This window comes from Tachysurus fulvidraco, chromosome 14, assembly GCF_022655615.1.
Source record: "Tachysurus fulvidraco isolate hzauxx_2018 chromosome 14, HZAU_PFXX_2.0, whole genome shotgun sequence".
Lineage (NCBI taxonomy): Eukaryota > Metazoa > Chordata > Actinopteri > Siluriformes > Bagridae > Tachysurus > Tachysurus fulvidraco.
The window spans coordinates 8,722,231-8,745,967 of record NC_062531.1 but is presented as its reverse complement, the minus strand read 5'-3'; the positions used below and the strand labels follow the sequence as shown (position 1 = coordinate 8,745,967).

Genomic DNA, 23,737 nt, shown 5'->3' with positions numbered 1-23,737 from the left:
ATTCACTATGCAAATAAATATCGAATTTTAGTGAAATAAATGGTTAATTAGTTATGTTCTTCTATGTTAAGAGAACCTTCCCCAATATTTGCAATTTAATGTAAGGTTCTTAAGAGTTTCAAATTATTTAAAGGTTATCAGAATGTCAGGTGAATATTTTCCAAATCATACTACACAACAATACACAAATGATACAATTTCATAATGAAAACTGTCCTGGAAAACTAAAATGGACCAAAAATGATTGAGCTGTCTTTTATTAATAGCTTATTAGGTAGAGGAAATGTCTTAGAAACTAAAAGTAGCCAGAAGTAGCTAGGTTAACAAAGGCAGGTTATTACAGTAAATGAAATAGTAGCAGGTGAAGGTAACAAGTTGGAAATAATCTGACACCACCCTCTTTTATGATCACTCCAATTCACTAAATTGGATATTGTGTGTGCATGTATTTTTTTGTAAAGAATATCAAAACCAGACACTGACCAAGGGAACATTTAAAAATTTATCTAGGAAAATTCTGTTCTCTCACAAACTACAGATTATTACATGAAATCATTTACAGCAGATGAAAGACGTTAATATTTTATACCTGCTTTTATAGTTCTAGACACCTGCACCACCCAAAAGCTGTAGCTACTGCTCTCAGACACGGAGCAGGTTTATCCAACAGTGTACAGACTGAACAAGACAGGAAGAGGTAGCACTGCTCACACAACTCTCAGTGGTCTGTGACTAAATGCCTCTCAAGATATACACCCCCCACCCAAACCCCGGCAGTGTGACAGTGCCTTGAAAACTGAACCGTGAACAAAAGCCTAAACAAATAGTCTGTTTTTTTTTAAATTATCATCTACTGTGTATGTAGTGTTTGTGTAATAACCATGAACAATAATTTACAGTTCCTTGTATTGAGAAAAAAAAAAAAAATTTTTTTTTTTTTTGCATTAAGCTCACATGTAATTGTCTCAAGCAGCCGTTAAACAGTTAATAAACGTTATGTAAAAAAACATGTTTCTGCAGGAGAAAGGGGGACATTTGTGGTATCATTTTACCAACACAGAGAGAAACACTTAAGTACCTTCAGTTCCCTGTTGGCAGATACCACAAAACCATGAAAAAGAAACTGTGAAAGTGTAAGCAAGTTGATGAGTCTTTCTCCAATGTTGGTCTTATCCTAAGACCTTTATTATAAAGGATGCATCAGCTTTTGAATTTCTTATGTATATATATATATATATGTTGTGAAATGTGAACATTTATTATTGTTGTATTTTACGACTGCTCTAAATGCATTCCATTTATATAATGCCTTTCTAACTCTCAAGGTCACTGTAAGGTTTTGACAAGTTTGTATTAACATGTTTTTCTTCACTACAGGGAAACTTGTTCGCAGACCTTGCCTGTGGTAATCACACACACTATAGAAACTAGTCAATAGAGATCAGGTTGAAATCTGCTGGAGTATTGTTTCTAGCAGAGTTGTAAGTTTTGCTTAATATGCCTTCAAGTATTACAACAATAAAACACATTGATGATTGTATAAACCTTTTAAAATATAGATAATCCCTTAAAGTCAATAACAATAACAGTTTTTGATCAGTGAGCGCAGGGTAGGCAGTGGAGTACAATAGCTCTATCCAAACTGATCCGAAAATGTTCAAAATGCTCATCACTTCAGTGCTGAAGTCATGAGTGGAAAGCAAGCGGAGAGACGGATGGAGCTGTTTAGAGGAGGGAGTCATCCGTACAGCCTCCTCCCAGGCCGTAACGGAACTCCTGCAGGTTGGAAATGCCGTAAAAGTGAATAAAGGCTGCAGCCACCACCAACACATGGAATATTTGATGAGACTGAAACTGAGAGAGAACAAGAGAGACAAATCATAAGCATTTAAAACTCAAATATCGCAAATCAAGCCACAGCTAAGAGATCTTCAAATCACGCCCTTAGATTTGCTTATAAAATAAGAAAAAATGGTGTCATGGCTTGATGCAAAGTGAATGCAAAACTAATTCAGAAATAAGGGGTACATTGCTAAACATACTATGATGGTTTAACACATTTACTAAATCTTAAAAATAGATAAACTGAAGAAAAAAAAAACCCAATTAGTGTAATCCATCCTTCAGAAGAATGCCTTACCCAGATATCACATTTCCCAGGAAAGTAGCGTTCAGGGATGCGTGCTGCATACAAACCGGCTCCAGTGATATACATGGCGCCCATTAGGATAAACCAGCCCATCTGCCCCACTGTTGTTGCCTTTACAAAGCCCTCAGCGATGGTGAAGTGCATTGTTGGAATAATGCCACTTAATCCCAGGCCAAGGAACACACCTGAGCACATTCACAAGAAAAGTAGAACTCACAGCATGAACACACAGAGAGGTGGGTATTACACCTACGATTACAGTTACTGGTTACACATACAGCTCCTTGCAAAAGTATTCATACCCACTGAACTTTTCCACATTTTGACATGCTACAACCACGATGAAAAATTTATTTTATTGGAATTTTATGAAAGAACGAAAGAAAGCGGCACATAATTGTGAAGTGGAATAGAAATTATAAATGGTCCCCAAATTTTTTTTACAAATAAATATCTGAAACTTGTGGTGTGCATTTGTATTCAGCCCCGTTTACTCTGATACCCCTAACTAAAATCCAGTGAAACCAACTGCCTTCAGAAGTCACCTAATTAGTAAATAGAGTGCACCTGTGTGTAATTTAATCTCAGTATAAATACAGCTGTTCTGTGAAGCCCTCAGAAGTGTGTTAGAGAACATTAGTGAACAAACAGCATCATGAAGACCAAAGAACACACCAGACAGGTCAGGGATAAAGTTGTGGAGAAGTTTAAAGCAGGGTTAGGTTATAAATTAATATCCCAAGTCTTAAACATCTCAGGGAGCACTGTACAATCCATCATCTGGAAATGGAAAGAGTATGGCACAACTGCAAGCCTACCAAGACATGGCCATACACCTAAACTGCAAGACGAGCATCAATCAGAGAAGCAGCCAAGAGGCTCATGGTAACTCTGGAGGAGCTGCAAAGATCCACAGCTCAGGTGGGAGAATCTGTCCACAGGACAACTATTAGTCACGCACTCCACAAATCTGGTCTTTATGGAAGAGTGGCAAGAAAAAAGCCATTGTTGAAAGAAAGCCATAAGAAATCCCGTTTGCAGTTTCATCATGTGGAAGAAGGTGCTCTGGTCAGATGAAACCAAAATTGAACTTTTTGGCCAAAATTCTAAACGTTATGTGTGGCGGAAACCTAACACTGCACATCACCCTGAAACATGGTGGTGGCAGCATCATGTTGTGGGGATGCTTTTCTTCAGCAGGGACAGCGAAGCTGGTCAGAGTTGATGGGAAGATGGATGGAGCCAAATACAGAGCAACCTTAGATGAAAACCTGTCAGAGTCTGCAAAGACTTGAGGGCTTGAGACTGGGGCGGAGGTTCACCTTCCAGCAAGGTAATGGCTAAACATACAGCCCGACCTACAATGAAGTGGTTTAGATCAAAGCATATTCATGTGTTAGAATGGCCCAGTCAAAGTCCAGACCTAAATCCAAGTGAAAATCTGTGGCAAGACCTGAAAATCGCTGTTCACAGACACCCACCTTCCAATCTGACTGAGCTTGAGCTATTTTGCAAAGAGAATGGGCAAAAATTTCTCGCTCTAGATGTGCAAAGCTGGTAGACACATACCCCAAAAGACTTGCAGCTGTAATTGCAGCCAAAAGGTGGTCTACAAAGTATTGACTCAGTGGGGCTGAATACAAATGCACACCAAATTTTTCAGATAATTATTTGTAAAAGAAATTTGGACACCATTTATCATTTTCCTTCCACTCCACAATTATGTGCCACTTTGTGTTGGTCTATCACATATTTCTAATAAAATACATTTTTGTTTATGGTTGTAACGTGTCAAAATGTGAAAAAGTTCAGTGGGTATGAATACTTTTGCAAGGCCATTTCCATTACATTTCCAGCATTTGGCAGACACATTTTCCCAGAGCGACTTTTATTATCTCATTTTTATACAACTGAGCAATTGAAGGTTAAGGGCCTTGCTCAGGGGCCCAACAGTGGCAGGTTGGTGGATGTGGGATTGAGCTCACAACCTTCCGATTGATTTCACAGTCTAATAGCTTACACTTCTCACGTTATGTAGCTTATTATAATATCATCTCAATTTTTTTTATATTATTACATTCATGAGCGACATACATCCATGATATAAAAGGTTCAAGTACACAAGACAGTTAAAGTTTTCCCTGATCCAAAATCCACCAGCATTTTGACCTCTAATGCTTAAAGACAATGTGAAACCTGAACACAATTTCCTTGCACAATGTGATATTTCAGTGATTAAGACTTTGGTTTTATCCATATGAATTTGACCGATGTATGAAAAGTGGTCAGTATTAATCTACAGGCCAGTCTGTAGTAAGTCGACAAAGAACACATGCTTCCCAAACCATCATTAAAGGCTAATTCATTAAAGATGGTGGATAAAAATCCTACTAGTGCAATAGGGTGTGTACGGTCTTGTTATAATTTACATATTGCCTGAAAATGACCATCAGTCTTCAGAACTTCAGGCCAGAAAGAACAAATAAGAACTGCATGATCTAGTACAGTTTGATCATCTCTTGTTCCAACACACACCTAATAAACAGCGTAATTATCTGCATCTAAATTGTGTTTGACCAGGAAAACCACAAAACTGTCCTGGACCCTCTGCACTGAGCTGCAGACGTTAATTATGATTCTCGGTCAATAAATTTTCACCGATATTTGGAACTGAATTTTTATATTTAAAACAAAAACCCTGATTATGTACAATATAACTCAGAGATCTGTACCAAAAAGAACATTTCAACCTTTTTTGTAATTTCTTTTGAGTTTCTGTTACGTGTGCAGACTCTGTTATGTATATAATTTAGTGTGTATTGGGTCAGTGAATTACCTGCACGTGTAGGTCTGTGGCGTGGAGTGGCGAAGCGATCCCACTGTGCCACGATGATGGCGGAGATGCCCAGAACACACACCACAGAGAGGTATATGAGGCGTGGCTGAGGAGAGCAATAAAACGAGTAGTAGAGCCACGGCACGAATGAGCCCATTATCAGCAAAGCTATACCCGAGTAATCCAACCTAAACACACAAACACACACACACAAAAAAATAAAAGTTACTCGTAAATTCAGTCTGGTATTTAAAGTGTACAGTGCAGTACTCGTTCACTCAAAAGTGTGATCTGGAGGCGTGCACGGGGGCTGGTTTCCCACAGGACCAAACAAAATAAAGTTGCAGGTGTGGGTAGGCAGGCAACAAACCGTCAGATGGGGAGTTTTCAGGGCAAATGAAGGCCAAGTTCATGAACATTAGTATGCTGGGTGCCTGTGTAGTACTTACCATGGTCCTTCAATTTCAGTAACTGCTTTAAGCTGCTTTTTTTTTTTTTTTTTACTAATTTCTTTATATTTTGAGGAATAGAAGCAAAATATTTAAGACAGACTCAAAGAAAAATAACATAACACATGATAAGCTTTTCTTTGATGCCTGATTCTAATTACACAAATTGGTGTTATATAAACTGTATTGGATTTCATTAGTGACATAGAAGAATGGTTTCCATCCTGAAAACAAAAAAATTACTGAAAAACATTGTTTTATAGTTATTACAGTTTTATAGCTTTTATATTATTATAATAGATAGTAGATACATGGAATAGTAGATACATTCATGAGTTTTAACAGCTTGAGATCACACAGACACCAGCTATTAAATAAATGTATGATATTTTTCATCTAAGATAGAGACTGAGACTCACTTAGAGAATGTTCTGGACACTTTCTCTGAGTGACAGTAGACTGTGTGGAAAAGCCACGAGAAGCAGAGGCACAGCACAGCGCCTAGGAAAAACATCCCGAACACCACTTTCTCTTGTAGAGGAGCCATGAACGAAACATTTGGCCTCAGCATTGTCAGAGTGCCCAGACAGATGAACAGGATCAGACCTGGGGGAGGGACATCAGATGTTACACATCTTTAATCCTGAAACGTCCTAAGACATGCTGTCAGTTCTCCAACTTTCATTATTATTAAACCAATAATAATGGTAAAGTCACAGGTTCAAACAGAGTCTCAAGGAGATAAAAGGCATATTTTACATTGGCTGTGCAATGATAACTGATATAAAAACACACAGTCATAGGAACAGACCCAGTAAATGTGTCCAGATGTTCCCGGTTTCTGTGTGGATCCTGAAGATGCTTCCAAAGCAGGCTCGGAAAGATGGCATGGGTGGTCGGTGACCATGAAGTAGGTAGTCGTTGTCCTTTAGCCAATCAGGAAGCAAGTGGAAAGGAATCACTCGCCAGCGTCCTTCCCATACCTAGTAACATCATCAATTACAGGACAAGCACTAAATGCTGTTCATATGGATCAGACACACATTTGGAACTGATAAACTTCACCCATACACATAATCAGATATAACATGGAAATCAAGCAATGCCCAGCTTCATACATCAAACCAAATATAACATTAGTGGACTATGCAAAGTTGCCAAACCTAAAAAATATAAGAAGTAGCATAGTTCTAAAAAGTCTACTAACACTAACTATTACTCTGAGTGAGTGAGAGAGACGGACTTCTTCTCTCCACAGGCAAAGAGCAGAATTAGGTAAATCGTTTAATTTTATGTAGGTTTCAGATGAAGCAACATCTTCTGATTGGAAGGAAGACAGAAATGGCATCCAGGCTTATGGGTAATGATTGTGTACTTGTATTTGTTTACCTTGTGTACAAACTCTTCCATTTTCTCCATGGCATGGTGAGCCTGCAAAGGCAATGTGACCACCTGATCATTGTCATCCTCCTCCTCCTCCTCCTCCTCCTCACTCGGGTAAGCTGCTGCACCCTGTAAATGTAAATTGAAGTTAAATTTAGAAAGACATCTGTAAAAGTTGATGGGGCATTAACATAACTATAACTGTGACCATTGTCAGTCTTTCAGTCCATAACTTTTGTTTAGCAGGTAAATCACTCACCCTGGGTTTGATAGAGGCTTTTGGACTCATTAGCAGCGGTCCAAGCTCAGTGAGTTCCACATCCTCCGTGTTCCTCTCGTCCTCCGAGACCCGGCACTCGGCATCGCTGCTGGAGCCGTTGCTGCCATGGTGTCGCGTTGTCATGGGAAGACAAACCTGAAGCTCCCCAGAGACCCCACGTTACCCCACAGCCTATGTTCAATGTCCTGTGATCCTACGCACAGGGCTGTTAATAGAGAAAAGCCGTATCAGTGAAGCAATCGTTCTGAATAAGACAAAAATAAACGTAGTAGAATTTTATTTTTTTAAATATAAATACATAAAGGAGTCAGACAAAAATGCTGACCTACTTATAATGTAGAACAGAGCTGCACACAAGTATGACAAATATATTGTGTGTATAAGGCGCACTGTTCTTAGAAAATCACAACTACCATCAGTGTGTTTACATAACGATTACATTATATTAGAATATATACAATACATTAGAATTGTACTCCAAGCTTTCGTTAATGTCACATAAATACTTAAGCGATGTCATACAGATTTTCAATGTTTTTTTTTTTTTGGACCTGATGGTGTGCGACATCACTGAGCTCTGACTTCATCAAGCATGATATTACTCAAAGCTTGGGAGTAGAATCTCCAGGTCATCAGCGTGTAATTATGTTCTGCCAAACTGAAGGTTTTCTCCACATCTCACACAGGTTTTGGGTGATGTCACACAATGTCAAATGAACATTTACTCTGCTTAATGAGATTACAGAATTTCAATTCATATGTCCACACAAATTTATCAGTGATTATTTATGCTTGTTATCGTCCCACATGATTGTATATTTTAAATGATTCATAACTGCTAATCCGTTATCTACAATAAATGCTTGTTAATAGACATTTGTAAATTATAATGAAGACCCGATGCCTTAGATCTTATTAAATGACCCTGTTTTCTGGTGTTCACAATGCAGTGATGATCAGTGTTGTGTAGCATTAAGACAATAAACACTGAGATTATAAACATACATGTTTTCCAGTAATGCAAATATATTATTATGCAGCCATCAATTCTATTCCACAACAGGACACTTAAGAATCACTAAACAAAAACACAGACTATTTTGCTGTGTAGTTTTTCATCCTTGACGTGTTTACGTGGCAAAACTTGCCCTTCCAGTTGTTTAAATAAGTGACGTGCAAAATTATCCAGGCACAAACAAGCAGGTTGTATTTGTTTACATGCTGTCGATGTCAAAATGAACAACGAAAACGTGTAAAATGGAGCTATTATTGATTTGTTTATTTATTTGCTTCCTAACCGAGTAATCAAACGAACATGTGTGTACGTAGCCGGTTTATGGCGAATACTGCAAAGCGATCCGTTTTCAGGTTATACAGAATAATCAAACACATAACACAGGAGAAGGTGTTGTTGTTCATGGACACTTTCCATACCTGTTCTGGGTTCCTGACAACTGCGACAGAACTTATTTAAGCTCTAACCCGATTAGTGTCAGCAAAAAATAGACAAGATGGCCAGTTAGCTAGCTACACTGCTAGCTACACGAAAAGCTACACTAGCAAACATTTACCAAACCAGATAATGTGTGCTCCGATTAAACTGTACGACGAGATCAATTCTAGATAACTACAACATTAATATCTTCTTTAATCTGCATGTGATGCTTAACCGGGTCTGGTGCAGGTTATATAAAGTCTGACAATAAAGCAGTAATGATTAACTGGCCTAGCCTGGCCTACCGAGAGACGTTCTTCCGGGAATAGGCAGTCTGCAGGGTTGCCAGGTCCGCTCGAAGAACTCCACCTAATGTGTACGCAGTATTAAATGCACACTTTCCATAAGCAAAGTCCTATATCCTGTAAAACCTCAGGTGGTAAAAAGATTTTTAAAAAATTTACACACCTTTTTATACCTATACTTATGTATGTTATATTACATACTTTACACTATGCATTTTTACTATTGCTATTACGTTTAGATTTTTTTTATTTTTTATTTTGCAGTGACCTCTATGTAATATCCACTGTGAAGGAATTGTTATTATAGAAGCAATAATGTATTAGAGCAACTTTAATCTAAACGTGTGATTTCCTTGTTCCGCCGTACTGAAAGATAAGCAGATTCCAACCAAATATATTTCAGAACACGACGGATGTAGACACTTTTAGAAATATAGAATTTTTAAAAATTAGTAAACATATATAGAAATATATTTCACCCCAATTCAGCTTTACAAGAAAACCACGGACTTGGCAACAGGAGAGAAATCTCCAGCCTGTCAACCAGTCAAGTGCAATGAAGCAGCTAATATTAAACAGGCGAGAAGAAGAGACCAGAGAAAATACAATATTCATAGTTTATTCTTTGAATCAATTTCAATGGTCACAGCTTAATTCTGAGAATAATAACTCTAGGCTAATGATTTCAATGAGAGGTTACAAGGAAGGCCTGGTAACTAAGTTCATAATTATATGTCTGTGTTTCTTATCTCGTCTTGTCAGCAATATGGTTATGAAACTTCACCTATCATTCATTCATCATTACCCTGCAGTCTCTGCGTCTGTTAACATTAAAGCCCATCTTCTTTGATTTGATTGGCCATCTCAAGCATTTTGACATTAACGAGAGCGCGCGCGATCGCGTGTGTGTGAGTGTGTATTAGCGTTTGCGCTCGCGCGCGCCCTTGTTGGGGCCCGGTGATCTCCCCCGCCCAGCAATGTGGCTGCCTCCCAAACTGCATACTACCGTACTAGATAGTACGTGAAAGCTGCACGCCACCTTTTCAGTAGGGTAGTACGCGTGCGTCTGAGCTGATTGGCTTCTGAATGGGGATTTCGGGCGCGCGCACTCTCTGATTGGTTACCGTTCTGCACACGGGGGCGATGCGCAGAGTCAGCGCTGTAGTGCAGCGGTGCGGGAGGAGCGTGCGGCGTGTTTCCGGTAAGAAAAGGCCAAGAGTTAAAATAACGTTAAAATAATATCGGAAACGGCTTTAAAGTATTTACGGTTTGTGTGATTGGTTGCTGATTTCTTAACAGATCCTGTGTATTCCACAGGGAGCGACGGATCGGCAGTAGGGGAGCGGGCGGTTAAAAAAAACACGGCGATGGAAGCCGAGTTTCGGGAAATTGATGAATTCGGGAACTGGAACGCCATTTACCAGGTAATAGCATAGTTCATAAACTATTAAATACTGTGTTAAGTGAGGAAATAAGCTCACAAACGCTGCCTGTCGTGTGAAGCGGTGCCATGGTGTGTAAACTTCGTGTTTTATGGGTGATGACACTTAGCTAGCTCGTGCGCTAACGTAACGTACCGTAACACTGATAGTGTGAACTGCTAGACGCTGCTAACAAGTAGATGCTCTGCTAGCAAACTCAGCTTTGTGATGGCTATTCGTGCTAAACCACGGTTTCCAGCAACCACCAAAAAACAGCCGTTGTTCGGTTTTTGGATTAAAAACGGTTACTATTGCTGTTATTTCCTGTTATTTAGTGCTTAGCTAGTGTGCTGAGTGACTGACCCCGACTAGGTTTCTCACGATAATATCATTTGACACCGAAAACTTGTTCCACTGTATCCAAAAAACAGACTAAATACCGGTAAGAAAATAAAATGAGAGAAATTTCTATTTCAGTTTAAAATAACCAAGAGCCCAGTAAACTATTTAGCATCACAATTAGACATGATTATTAGCAATGTCAACATGATGTTTAACTAAGATGTGAAAATCGAATTTTTAAAAAAAAAAAAGATTGTTATAATAATTATTATTAATGTATTTTATTTGCATCTCCCTCACATGCTGTGGCTAAAGAGGCCAGAAAGTTGAAGGCTATCCGTTATTTTTCATTGAATGGTAGATTATCCATGATAGGATTTGTCTTGTTTTCATGTAAAAACAGGCCACTGTCTGTACAATCATCACTAGTGGTGTCTGGCTGTTTAAAAAGATCTTCTTATTACTTTGTTGTTGTTGTTGCTGCTGATACAAATTTCAGAAAAAATTCAGACTCCATTTGTAAAGTTTTCCTCTTTTCAAACTGCATTTCTGTTTTTTTTTTTTGTTTGTTTGTTTTTTTTTTAATCTTTCTCTACTTTATCATTAAAAGTGTGTAAACAGAGTGGGCAGTTTTTTGTGAGGACTCAAACCAGTTAAATTCGAGTGAAGCCCAGAACATGTCATTTCAGCTGACACATTTCATGTAGATTCATGTAGTGTGTCACTGAAAATGCTTATGGCGTCACTTCCTTTCTTAACTGACCTACTAATAAGGCCTCTTATTGCGTGATGGTGAAGAAGTGAAAAAACAATGCTTCTGTATGAATGCAGGTGAACACCGTTATTCTCTACCACAATAGGAAGTGACCATATACAAAATAAATATAAGTAGGCTTGTGAAAGGTATTAAGCATTTTCCCTGATATTATGGAAGAGATGTAACAGAAATTTGTTTCTCCTTTCTCCAGGAAATCAGACAACAGTCAAGTGAACTGCCCTGCAAGATTGCCAAACTTCCAGAGAACAGAAGCCGCAATCGCTACAGAGATGTCAGCCCATGTATGTTGAACATTTTTAGAGATTGATATAGGTTTTGTCTGATTGCACTAGATGGTAAGTAAGAAATTAGTCAAATTAAAATACTCTGTGACAAGACTGTGTGGTGTGATGCAGTATGACTCCAAGCGGAGTGACTGTTGCCACCCTGAAGTGGTTTATTGTGCTGAAGAAAATTAATTAAAGATTATCTTTAATGTTGTGGAATGCCCACAAGACAAGTTCCTCTTATCACTTGCATTATTGAAACTATGAACAAGTTGTTTCTTTCACAGCCGCCGATTTTCTTTCGGTCTTGAACTTTACATCCGAAGTCTGTCCTGTGGAGGAAAACACTTACTGACCGTTACCAAAGCCCTAACACTTAAGGCTTACATAATTATTTACAAAAAATGTTAAATAAATGTCCTGGCAGAAATCTTTACTATATCAACAATAGATCCTATCCTCCTGTGAGGCCCCGTGAATAACTGACTGCAACAGATACGTATTAGAGCAATTGCATTAATAAAATTAACACCTTCTGACCAATCAGGTTCGATAGTTTAGCAGCACTATGGTACAGACGGTTTGTGCCTTGTGGAGGTAAAGGTTAAAGTTCAACACAGATGGTTCAGAATAAAACTGCTTGAAATGTGACCACATAATGAATATATAAATATGGAGAAAGACCTGATAAAAGATCAGTAATAATAAATTTCTCTTTTAGGACAACAGTAGTACAGTACAGGAGAAGTTTTATTATATAACAAGACAAATCAAATAGAATTGTTTCTTCGGCCAGAATTGGCAGAAGCATTGATTACAATCAACTGTGAAAAAAAATGTAGCAGTACTGATGCCATATTACCTCCACCCCCTTTTTTTTTCTTCTCTTCTGTCTAAGTGTCTTTAGAGAGTAGTGCTGCTGTGGTTTCCTCTTGTTTTCTCTTGTGTTTTTTCAGTCGGGCCTAAAAACAGCTTCAAGTTTTTCATGCAAAAATCTATAGATAACCCATGTATTATGCAAGTTTTTTTTAAAAAGTTTTTCTAAACTTATATTTGGAGGATGCTTGCTTTAATTTGGTGGAACTGAGAATAGGACCCGAAAGAGGTCTGTGGTGTTTGTGCCACCACAAAGGCCTTTGGGAATTCCTCTCTAGCTGCACCTGTGTGAACACATCAGTGTATGGCACTGTCATGTGATTTATAGTAAGGATACAAAACGCTTACTGTATATGTTTGTGTTTCTCCCTTCACCAGTCGACCACAGTCGAATTCATCTACAGCTCGGCAGCAGTGACTACATCAATGCCAGCATGATCTCCATGGAGGAGGCACAGAGAAGCTACATTCTCACTCAGGTTAGAAGACAAGGGAGAGCCAGCGGCCTCCAGCCGTTCCCCTAGACGTCTCCTTATTGCATTTGACACTGTTTTTTCTCTGTGTAGGAAGGTTTCAAATTAACTCGTCATGATATGGAAATGACTTGATGCATTCTAAATTTCACATTGTCCTTTTTGATTGTTAGTTAAAAACAGCATAATAAAGACTTCTGTATGTTCCCAAGAAGCTGTGGAGAACTGAAACCCATGGGAACATAACGTCACACATGGCTGCTTCGTTTTATTCCAGTTCCGGGGTTTGGTTTTGCAATGTTCTGTGGATTGGAACGAGCCCATTGTGTGACTTTGCACCTCAGTAGCTCTATAAAGCATTGTAAAACGTCTATAGCCAGTTTGACGCTCAGCTGTGCTCTCAGTATATAAAGAGGTTATAAACGTACAGATTAATTGATTTCCTCTATGAATAGGCTACATGGTGTAATATAACTGCTTCCAGAGAGAGAACGGCCAGTTTTGGTGGCTCTCTTGGCTGTGAATAGGTGACAAATATAAAGCCACTCGGATTCATCCATGTTTGTGCTCATTTAGTTTTTGAAAGTCAGTTTTGTGTCATTGTACGATCAAGAGGGAGGTCGTATAATTACTTTTATTGCTGTAGAATGTCCACAAAGAAAGCTCATTCTTTTTACCTCTTACTATATAACAGCTGCGAACAAACATTCCCTGACCCCCCCCCCCACTCAAAGTTATAGAAAAAAATGCAGCTTAAAACATTACCTGAAAATCCCCAAAGCACAAAGAAAGTCCAGAAAAGACTTTCTCATGTCTTAAGGGAACATTAAAGTTATAGCTGTACTGCTAACTGTTCTGAAGTTCTTATGTGGGAGATAACTAAGCCTCTCCTCACCAAAAAAAAAAATCATCACATTTTGACCAATCAGAATCGAGAATCCGTTGTAATATTGTAATTCATTGTCTGAGTTGAACACTGTGCCATGAATCATGTGCATAGACTTTCTTTGGAATAAAGCGGGGTCTCATAAATCAGCATAAATTAATAACAAATGTTTTTTCAAATTCTTTTTAGATTCAGTGGCAGCATTATGTCACTTAATAACCATTTCCAAACGCATAGACGCTTGACTTATAAACATCACTCTACTGGTAACATATTCTGGTCATGTCTTTGCATTTATTTATGTTTAATTCGCACAGATCTTCTGTTGACTACCTAAGCAGTATAAATGAAAGTAATTCTGACTACAAGCATTTTACCCATGTAAGGTTGTACCATGCACATCTGTATAGCAAAAAATGCAGGAGGCAACACCACTCAGTGTTACGCAAGCATGAACATGCTCAGATCCGTCTCCCAGCTTCAGCTTATTCTTATTATTAATGCTCTCCATCTACTGGAGCATAGTTTTAAGTTTTTTGTTTTTTTTAATGTGGCAAAAGTTTTAAAAAAAAAAGATAAAGACATGAAGTCCACACACTGAGTAGGAAACAGTGGATGTTCTGAGCGACTGAAAATAGACTTTCATGTAACATTTTAGAAACAAGTTTGTAATGTTTCCATACAATGAAAATGACAGCAGGACATGATAACAGAATCTTAATCTTTTTAGTTTGATACCCACATCATAGTTCTCTTTATGAAAAAATCCCAGCGCTTTTCTTATATTTAGTTCTTAAGGGACTGATAATGTTAAGATAACATTCTGTTCGAGGTTAGCAACTGATTCACGGAAAACGCAGGAAATGTCAGCTGTGTATTTCATGCTGCTAACGTTTCCTGGCCCATTTGGAATATGTTGTGAAATACCAGAGAATGCGTCAGAATTAAGAGGTGACGCGCCTGAACGTGCTATTCCCTTCTGTTCCGTACAAAGATGTAACCCTTGAATTCCTACTTTGTAGTGTGAAGCAGATCCTTCAGACGACTCACCATGTGATTAACCAGTCAGGTCGAGATGGATCTGCTTAGACTCAGCTGGTTCTGGAGTAGAGTTTAAGTGTGTGACAACTGAATGTCTTAATGGATTAGAACTAGAAAGGATGATGGTCAGATTTCTTTTTCCTTTCTGATAATTTGTCCTGGTACAGTGAGTCTAACTGGCTGTAGACAGCCTGAGCACATCCTCTGATTTTGGGAACAAACACACCATTTGTCATAATCCATACTCCAGAGGGATAAAAAGTGGGCTTGTGATGTGAGGAATGCCATCGAACAAAGCTTTATGTTAAATAACCACTTTAGAGCAAACATTTCCAAACTTTTTTTCTTTTCTTCCCAGAACAGTCGGGTTGCATTGGGTTGTGGAAATAATAACAGATGTGTAAATATACACACACAAAATGTAATCAAACCCCCACCCTCCCTGTTCCCACCCATCTCACAGTCTGTGTGTGTGTTATATATGAGAGAGAGAAAGAAAAACACAATGCATGGATGGAAGAGAGAGAAAAAAAATGCTTACTTATGACAAAACAATGCAACTTTCTCACACTAAAATTACTCATGAATCGTTCAGTTATAATTTCTGTGTTACTTCTTTAAAATATGATGCCACTTCATTTGCAGTGAAAATAGGACCTTACATAAAATAAGGCAGAGCGGCTTCCCATATTTGACGCTAAAACTAGTCATGCAATGCCAGTCATGTCCTTAGAATTAGATACTTCCTATAGTTCCACTTTTTTTTTGTCTTAAAATGTACCTAAATATAAGTCCAAATCATCATCTATAAATAACACGATAAAACGTTTTGTAAAATCTATTTTGGTTCTTTTTCTATATCTATACACAGTATACCAATATATTTTTTTTTTGTAAGATACATCAGCAAATTTGAGTGACATTTTGCATGATGATTACAAGAGATTCATAGGTTCCTTAAATATCACAGAAACATATGCAATACTTAATCTCTTTCTCCCTCTCTTTTTTTCAAGGGTCCTTTGCCTAACACATGTGGGCATTTCTGGGAGATGGTGTGGGAGCAGAGGAGTCGTGGAGTTGTCATGCTGAACCGTGTCATAGAGAAGGGATCGGTGAGAGTCGCCCTTTTTAACCACATGTTTATTATTAGCAATAGATGATCTTTATAAAGTATTAAATATTCCTCATGTGCTGCAGATGCTTTCTTGTAATTATGTTCATACTCTGTAATAAATGCTTTGTTAGAAGCATCTGTGACACTGTAAACATAAATAAGAACAAAACATGACGGGGCATGTTGTCACGGGGAAGTGGCGCACTACCAAAATTCTGAGTTTTTTCCTAGAATAGTACACCCCAAGTTTCATTTCTCTTCTACTAAATCTATTTGCAAACAAATACAGATACTTAAATAATGTACTTTTAAGTGTGCCCCATTATACCTTTTATCAGTTTATAGTTACATGAAATGTTGTGGAATGTCCATGAGAGAAGTTGGGTCCTGTTGTTACTCACTCATAATTTTAACAGCTGTAAACAGTCATTCCCTGACCAGGCGCTATCTCTTTTTTTTCTCTCTCTTGTAGCTACTGAGACGAAAAAAAATGCAGCTTATAACATTTCTGAGAAACCAAAAGGCACAAAGAAAGTCCTGAAGACTTTCCCATTTGTTACAGGAAACATTTAGTTTTGAAAGTCAGTGTTGTACATCTCGTATCCGAACTTCTATCAGTTAGAAGTTGCAGATGTACCAAGAGTCTAGAATAAAACATCTTCCACAAAATTGTAGTTTCACCAGATCAGCAATTATGTTCTTTTTTTTAAACTCTTTCACAGCCCCTGTGTAAGTCGTCTGCTTAGAAACGATAAGACATTAAAACAAGTGATTTGCTTTGCAGCTGAAAGTATTGGTAATTAGTCATTTTAATCAAGTCTCGATGACTTGATGAATTGTAACGGTGGCGTTTGCAGCAAATAAAATATTAACAAATTTGTATTAAGATGTTAAAAAAAAGCATGTGGACTTCTAAGTGGTGCAACAATAAAAAGTGATTACTTTGTCGTCATATGCCACAGCCATCCATGACCGGGAATGAAGAGAACAGCATTGGCCGTGCTGTCTGGGTGTCAACATTACTGTAGGCGTGTGTGAGCTCGTGTATGTGGAAGCGGGAAGCTGCCACTTTCCTCAGAGAGTGGTACACTGTCCTGTGATGCTACATGAGCAGCAGTTTGAAAAGATTTGTTGTCTGACTTCATAGCCCTTGCAGGCTCATAGCTATCATGTTATATGGGAGACCTGGCTAGTGGTGGAAACTGGCAATTAAGGAATAGAAAGGGGGTTTGGGGGAGATGGGGAATAATAGGACTGACCACCTTACTGTGCGTTTTGCTGGATCAGGTGAAATGTGCACAGTACTGGCCACAGAGGGAGGAGCGGGAAGCCATTTTCGAGGACACAAACTTCAAGCTGACTCTTGTTTCAGAGGACGTGAAATCATACTACACAGTCCGGCAGCTAGAGCTGGAGAATCTTTCAGTAAGAAACTTTACTGTATTTTTTTTTAATGAAATTTATTAAAACCAGAGCATTGATGGGGGTTTATTATCCAGGTCAATTACTCTTTATGCTAACACATCCAAATAAATCTCTAAACTGTGTGTGTTTTCTTGTTTAAAGACTCAGGAAACCAGGGAGATTCTTCATTTTCACTATACCACCTGGCCTGACTTTGGTGTGCCCGAGTCTCCTGCCTCTTTCCTCAACTTCCTGTTCAAGGTGCGAGAGTCAGGCTGTCTAAACTCAGATCAAGGGCCTGTAGTGGTCCACTGCAGCGCTGGCATCGGTCGCTCTGGAACCTTCTGCCTTGTAGATACCTGCCTCCGGTTGGTGAGAGAAGCATTTATTTTATTTCATTTAATAATGGTATCAGATTTTGAATTTCTTCTGTGCTACATTTCACTCCCTAAATAAATTTGAGGGAATGTACTTATCAGTAAAGTAGATTGTCATATATTGTCTCATTCTGGAGGAATAAAATTCAAGAGAGACTTGTGTTGTGGACTTCAAAGGAGCAATATGAATTATGCCTATGATATAAAATAAAATGATGCAATTACAATGCATCAATGCATTGATTCAAAATCTGTTTTGACGACCTCTAAGAAACTAAAACAGATTTCTGCTCTGTATGTGTAGATGTCTTTGCGGAAAGACCCGTCCTCAGTCCAGATCAAGGATGTTCTCCTGGAGATGAGGCGGTACAGAATGGGTCTGATCCAAACAGCAGACCAGCTCCGATTCTCCTACCTCGCCGTTATAGAGGGTGCTAAGTGCATCATGGGAGACGCCTCTATCCAGGTGAGAGTACACACCTGTACTGTTTACCAAAGTATCATATACGCACATATGTGGCTTTAGAGGACCACAGTATTCTTTTGCACCTTTTTGACATGGTTTCATTCCTGGCATGTTAGAAATAATCTGCTAACAAATGCAGTGATCAGTCATTGTGTTTGTGCTTTCAGGAGTCATGGAAGGAGTTGTCAAATGAGGAAGATCCTCCTCCAGAGTTCACTCCCCCTCCTAGGCCACGTCCACCAAAGCCCCCCTACAATGGTCCCCAGTCCACACCCCAGTTTTTTCCTGAGCACGAAGTTGTACAGGCCAACAATGTCATCTACACAAACAGGTAAAATTGGGTCTCAACACTCTGTATATGTGCCCAAAGTGTTTTCATATACTTTTGCCCAACATACTATCCATTTTCAGAATTAATGCTATTTCTGCACCATTCAGGAATATCATGAGAAACTACAGGACTCTAGTCCGAGTGGTGGAGTCCCTGAAAACTACATTAAATGCCTATAAAATAGTGTGGATGCTAACCTTGTGTAGAATACCTTGTATAAAAACCTATTTCATCAGAAAATATTCTGATATAGAGGATCTGAAACAATCCTCCATTTAGCAACATTTCACACTATATTATTAGATTCACACATGTGGACGTAACTGTTCATTATGGTTAAGGTTTGAGATCACTGGCCATTGTCGTTGCAAAACACTGATTTTGTGTTCTCTCAGCCATTTTTGTGTTTATGTAGAATAAAGTATCCTGACTGTGACATTACGTGAGTGTGTTTTCACCCCGCTCGGATACGTCCCACCTGAACCTCTTCAGCCAAAGCCTCAGCATAAGTTTTCCGGAATAAAACAAATGACACAAAGAGCCCTCACAGGCAGCTTGTAAATTAACTCCACAGCAATGACCGATCATAGCAGCCTTTCTCCTTCAACAAGACCTTATGTTATAGATAGATTTACTGGCTAGTACGCTACTGTCACCTCTGCATTGTGCAGTAATCTTCCAGAGGGAATGCAATCCATAGAAAACATTCTTTAGACATTCAGAAACAAAGTGCTGGGGGAATCACAATAATAAACAAAACAGCCAAGGTTAGTGACCCAACCAGATATGAACTGTTGTTAACTGAGTGGTTTTACTGCTGCAAAAGCATTCAGTAGTTATGACCTCCTGTAATATATAATATAGTAATAGTAATATAATATAATATAATAGTAATATATTCTACACCGATACATTAGCTTATGCAGTCTTCCATTATAATGTTTTTCTTGTTGGTTTAGTGCATGGCAATGCAGGGTCTGTAAAACCACATTATTTTATAGATAAAATTTTATAGATGGAATTGTAGTTTCTACAATTGTTTGAAAAAATGTAATTATTTGATTAACAGTTCATCTCCTTGCTTATTTCCCAGTGCTTCAGAGTCGGAGATACGAAGACGGACGGTGGTGCCGGTGGCGGCTTCAGCATCAGCAGCGCTTGAGACGCCGACATTGCCTGCCGATGAGCCTGATGATGCCAACTCTTCAAAGCCAAGCGAACCAGTCACCATGACGACAGAACCTCCACCTAAACCATCACGGTCACCACCAGAGAAGAGGCCTGAGGGACAGAGAAGCTCCCTGCTCACTAGCATGTGTGTGTTCACCATGCTCGCTCTGGGAACATACATCTGTTACCGCTCCTACTTTCACTGATTCTCTCTTTCTTTCACTGTCTCTCACTCTCTCTCTCTCTGTCTGTCTGTCTTCCTGCCTCTTTCTCTCTCTCTCTCCCCCCTTTTTTCTGTGGTTAGTGTGAGAGTGGGCAAATAGGTTCTACTGGCCAGCCAGCTCTCTCTACATTCTTTAAAAAAATGTTAGAGAATAAAAAACAGGAGAGAGAAAGAGAGAGAGAGATTTGTGAGGGCCAGACACCTGCCATCAAGCGCTGTCACTGTTTGTTTCAAAAAAAATATCCCCACTTTTCCGTACACAGTTTGGGGAAGGATGTAGAGAAAAGACTTTCTTAGGCAAACTGCTGTTGTTTTTAACCTTATTACATGACACAAACACACAACACCACACAAGCAATCTGTCTGTTTAATAGCTCAGGGCCTCACATTTCAGGTGTCCCCCAAATGACATCCAGGTTTTACTTATCCAAATAAACCCTTTTATTATTGCTGCAATAAGCAAGGGAATGTCTGTGTCTCTACTGTGTGTGTGTATAGAGAATGTTTGTTTTTGTGTCAGAGTAATGGGTTGTGTGAATACATGTTTGTGTCACAGTTAAAGTCAGCGTTTTGGGGAATCAGTGCAGTTTGAGTACACCTTAACTGCCACATGTGGACTCCAGTGGATTTGGCAATCTGTTTAACCTTCCCAAATATCCAGTGTTGTTTTTTTTTCCCCCCTTCCTCACCTTGCTAAGCTTTAATGATGCCCTTTGCAGAGCTACAAAAGTTGTGTGTTTGTGTGTGTATACAAGTGGGGAGTGGAGGGAGTGGTATCGAGTCCACTCTGAAAGCAATCTTGCCGTTTATGAAATAAAGGATTGTTCTTCCTGCCCAACTGCAAGGGCTAACAATTTGCACTTAGCCTGTTTTTAAAAAAGAAAAAGAAATGTCATAATTGAATTATCTTGATCAAAGATAAGACACCAGCGTGTCCATTCTACTCATGTGCATGGATTTGCTTTAGCGCTTACAGAAACTTGTGGAATGTGTTTTGGTTCCGTTGGTTTTGCTTCCATTTTTACAACTTGTTTATTTTCCATCTGTCTTGTAAGCGTTTGATCAACATATTCAGGGACTTTGACCTTGTTTGTATGCTGTAGTCTAACTCCCTGAAAGCTTTTCTGGCTTAGACCCATGTAATGTATTGGGAAGGGAGACAGAAAGGATGTTCTGAACGTTACTTCAATGTTGTTTCAAGGTTATGACTCTCTAACCTTTGCAGGCCGCGTTTACGCACAACACCACCAGGTCCTCCTGTGAGGATGCGTCCTGGCTTGAACCCATTTCCAGTTCAGTGGTTGAATTCATAGCATGCTGGAGGTAGCATAAAAATCATTTAGCCACCAGGAGGCAACACTGCATTAGGCTCATCAGAAAAAGCATCTTTTTAAGGGTTTGGTCATCATTTCCTTATTTTCTTGCTCCTTCCCTAGCAATATGTAAATCCATCTTGAATGTTCGTGTCTTTAGAAATGGCTGTTTTTGGGATGCAGCTTGTAGTTTGTAATGGCAGCTGTGACGTCTGGTTCCTTCACCAAACGCCAACATGGATAATTGATTTTTATTTTTTCTCCTGCTTGAGATCCCGATTTCTAATTCCGTGTTTTGTTCTTTGTGACAACTTTTGGATTTTATGAAAGCCATTTAGTAATTTGTGTCATTTGTAAACTCCAAAAAACTTAAAATGAACGAATGAATGAATAAAATAAATATGACAAAACATTCTTGTTCTGAGAGTAACATGCTTTGGTCATTCCTGACGTTTTGTGCTCAGCTGTTTGGCTAAGATAGATCATTTCTGCTCATAGATGGTTAAAAAGGAACAGTGGTTTCAGAGAGTTAAGGGTGGGGTTTGTTTCTTGTCGGCATCTTCATCCAGGACTATAATAACAACCTTAATTTCTCATGTAGGTTCTTAATAAACTAGTGGTTAGATAATAATGGATTTTAGGTTTATCAGGATGCTTTAGGTTTTTTTTTTTAAATCTGGTAAAGATACATGTGATCAGGTGTAGGGATTAATGGCTTTGTTGCTATCTTAGATTTTTCTAATAAAGATTAATGAGTTAAATTTATTTTCCTTCACAGTGGAGCATAACCACGGAACAGACACCAAAATTCAAATGTATGCATATACCTCTTTATATGTTTTCTATGTTGAAACCTTGGAATAGACCTTAAATGACTGAATGAAAGTTTGCATGGGTTAAAACAGGAGTCTAATTGGTTTAGACTTAAATATTTTTTCTATTTTCTTAGCCTTTTGTAATTCTACTGCCTCGTTATAATCAATATAATTAGACTTTTGATTGTATTTCACCTTCCTGCTGGGGGAAAAACATCAGTTTTGCTCATCCAATGCAATTCTACTTTGGCTTTTGTGGTTTGAGTCTTAAGGTCCAGTTAATTCTAGTCAGGTTACACAATTCTCAGTTTTTTTTGTTCTGTCTAGAACATCTAAAATGTAATAACCTCTTTATGGACATCCTCATTTCACTACCTGTTAATATAAGTTGCTTGGTGCCAGATACATCAATTGTGTGTTTTTGTGTGTATGCCAATGTGTGATGTATTTTTCGACTGGCAGAATCTTAAAAAAAAAAAAAAAAAAAAAAAATCTTACCCTTCATATGGAAGGCCTCACTGTTTTTGTTTTCCATTTCCTTCTCACCTCCTTTTTGGCATCTATTTTATATCATAATCCATCTTTTTTGTAATGAAAAAGGACTACTGCTTTGTTGTGGATGGATCTGATTTGCATTGGATATTTGTTTTTATTTTCAGACTGATAGACAAACACTGTGGTAATAAAATCATAAGTCTTACAGCTGTGTCCTTTTGGTTTTGTTTTTAGCAAACTGGTAATTCCAATGTCACAGAAGAAAACCTAGTACTGAAAGTGTACAGTAAAACACCCTTTGTAAGTGTCCATGCACATCTGGACCTGTAGTGAATCTCGAAAAACAGTTCACGTATGCATTGTGTTTTGTTCTGCTTGAAATTTGAACATATCCAAAGTGCTGTATGTATAATATGTTGCCGTGACTCTGAAGACCAGTGGTATATTTCACAAGGCTGGGTTGTCCATACTATAAGAACTTTCATTTTTATAATCATTAGAAGGGGAAGTGGAAGTGTGTTATTATTCCGGGTTTGTTTATCTGTATCTACTGTACAGTAGCCTTCTGTACAGTTCAAGTATTCAGTCTAATTCACACACTAATTCATATGTGCTAAGTAAACCTGTGGTTTATTAAATACCTACGCTTTTATTGTAATCTGCATCAGTGCTGATTATATTGCTGCCACAAGGGGGAACTTCAGTATAAGAAAGTTTTCACTATAGAAATTGATGTTTGTTTCTAGTTCTGAGCAATACTGAAAATAACTCTAGATAACAAACACAGTTACATCAGAAGAAAGGAATGAAATCTGTTTAATTTTCAAAAAGAAAAAAAATAATGGAAAAAGATCACAAGTGATCATTACTTATATCAGTATGAAAATATTTAACATTGGGCTAAAATCAGTTTATTGTTTCTTTCAAAAAAAGACATGTTTTTACAACACATGTATGTAAAGTTCAAGCCAATAACTTTAATCTGATGAGCTGAGTTGCTCAGTATTAGGCATTTGGTGATGCCTAATCATGTTAGGGTTAGGGTTAGGCCAATTCCTAATAAAGGATTGCTTCATTGAATCTACATAAAACATTTAAGAGAACAA

General features: G+C 38.3%; 2 protein-coding genes across 4 annotated transcripts; one reads left to right on the top strand and one right to left on the bottom strand.

The window, feature by feature from the left end:
- Positions 1–241: 241 nt before the first annotated feature.
- On the bottom strand, positions 242–8,977 carry adipor1b (adiponectin receptor 1b). Of its 2 annotated transcripts, none has more exons than XM_027166569.2 (8): positions 8,838–8,977; positions 7,077–7,302; positions 6,824–6,946; positions 6,246–6,417; positions 5,854–6,040; positions 4,986–5,173; positions 2,141–2,334; positions 242–1,854 (listed from the first exon to the last, which is right to left on the bottom strand). In XM_027166569.2, the coding sequence occupies exons 2-8, from the start codon at positions 7,218–7,220 to the stop codon at positions 1,726–1,728; spliced, it is 1,137 nt and encodes a 378-aa protein (XP_027022370.1). In that variant the 5' UTR covers positions 7,221–7,302; positions 8,838–8,977; the 3' UTR covers positions 242–1,725. The 2 variants fall into 2 exon arrangements, with proteins under 2 accessions (XP_027022370.1, XP_027022369.1); XM_027166568.2 differs by lacking the exon at positions 8,838–8,977 and adding an exon at positions 8,532–8,831.
- Positions 8,978–9,885: 908 nt separating this feature from the next.
- On the top strand, positions 9,886–22,836 carry ptpn1 (protein tyrosine phosphatase non-receptor type 1). Of its 2 annotated transcripts, none has more exons than XM_027166481.2 (10): positions 9,886–10,038; positions 10,137–10,261; positions 11,569–11,659; positions 12,899–12,999; positions 15,937–16,035; positions 17,325–17,462; positions 17,604–17,813; positions 18,123–18,284; positions 18,452–18,615; positions 19,709–22,836. In XM_027166481.2, the coding sequence occupies exons 1-10, from the start codon at positions 9,981–9,983 to the stop codon at positions 19,989–19,991; spliced, it is 1,431 nt and encodes a 476-aa protein (XP_027022282.1). In that variant the 5' UTR covers positions 9,886–9,980; the 3' UTR covers positions 19,992–22,836. The 2 variants fall into 2 exon arrangements, with proteins under 2 accessions (XP_027022282.1, XP_027022284.1); XM_027166483.2 differs by having other exon boundaries at positions 9,889–10,038; positions 10,155–10,261.
- The last annotated feature ends 901 nt before the right edge of the window (positions 22,837–23,737 follow it).

What these genes read in the sequence shown, in the direction of transcription:
- adipor1b (XM_027166569.2), bottom strand. Translation starts at nt 7,220, where the DNA reads ATGACAACGCGACACCATGGCAGCAACGGCTCCAGCAGCGATGCCGAG. An exon ending in TGGAAGAGTTTGTACACAAG is followed by an intron (nt 6,418 to 6,823) that starts GTAAACAAATAC and finishes TGATGTTACTAG; the next exon opens with GTATGGGAAGGACGCTGGCG. An exon ending in CTGGGAAATGTGATATCTGG is followed by an intron (nt 1,855 to 2,140) that starts GTAAGGCATTCT and finishes GTTCTCTCTCAG; the next exon opens with TTTCAGTCTCATCAAATATT.
- ptpn1 (XM_027166481.2), top strand. Translation starts at nt 9,981, where the DNA reads ATGCGCAGAGTCAGCGCTGTAGTGCAGCGGTGCGGGAGGAGCGTGCGG. An exon ending in GAGCGTGCGGCGTGTTTCCG is followed by an intron (nt 10,039 to 10,136) that starts GTAAGAAAAGGC and finishes ATTTCTTAACAG; the next exon opens with ATCCTGTGTATTCCACAGGG. An exon ending in TGGGAGACGCCTCTATCCAG is followed by an intron (nt 18,285 to 18,451) that starts GTGAGAGTACAC and finishes TTGTGCTTTCAG; the next exon opens with GAGTCATGGAAGGAGTTGTC.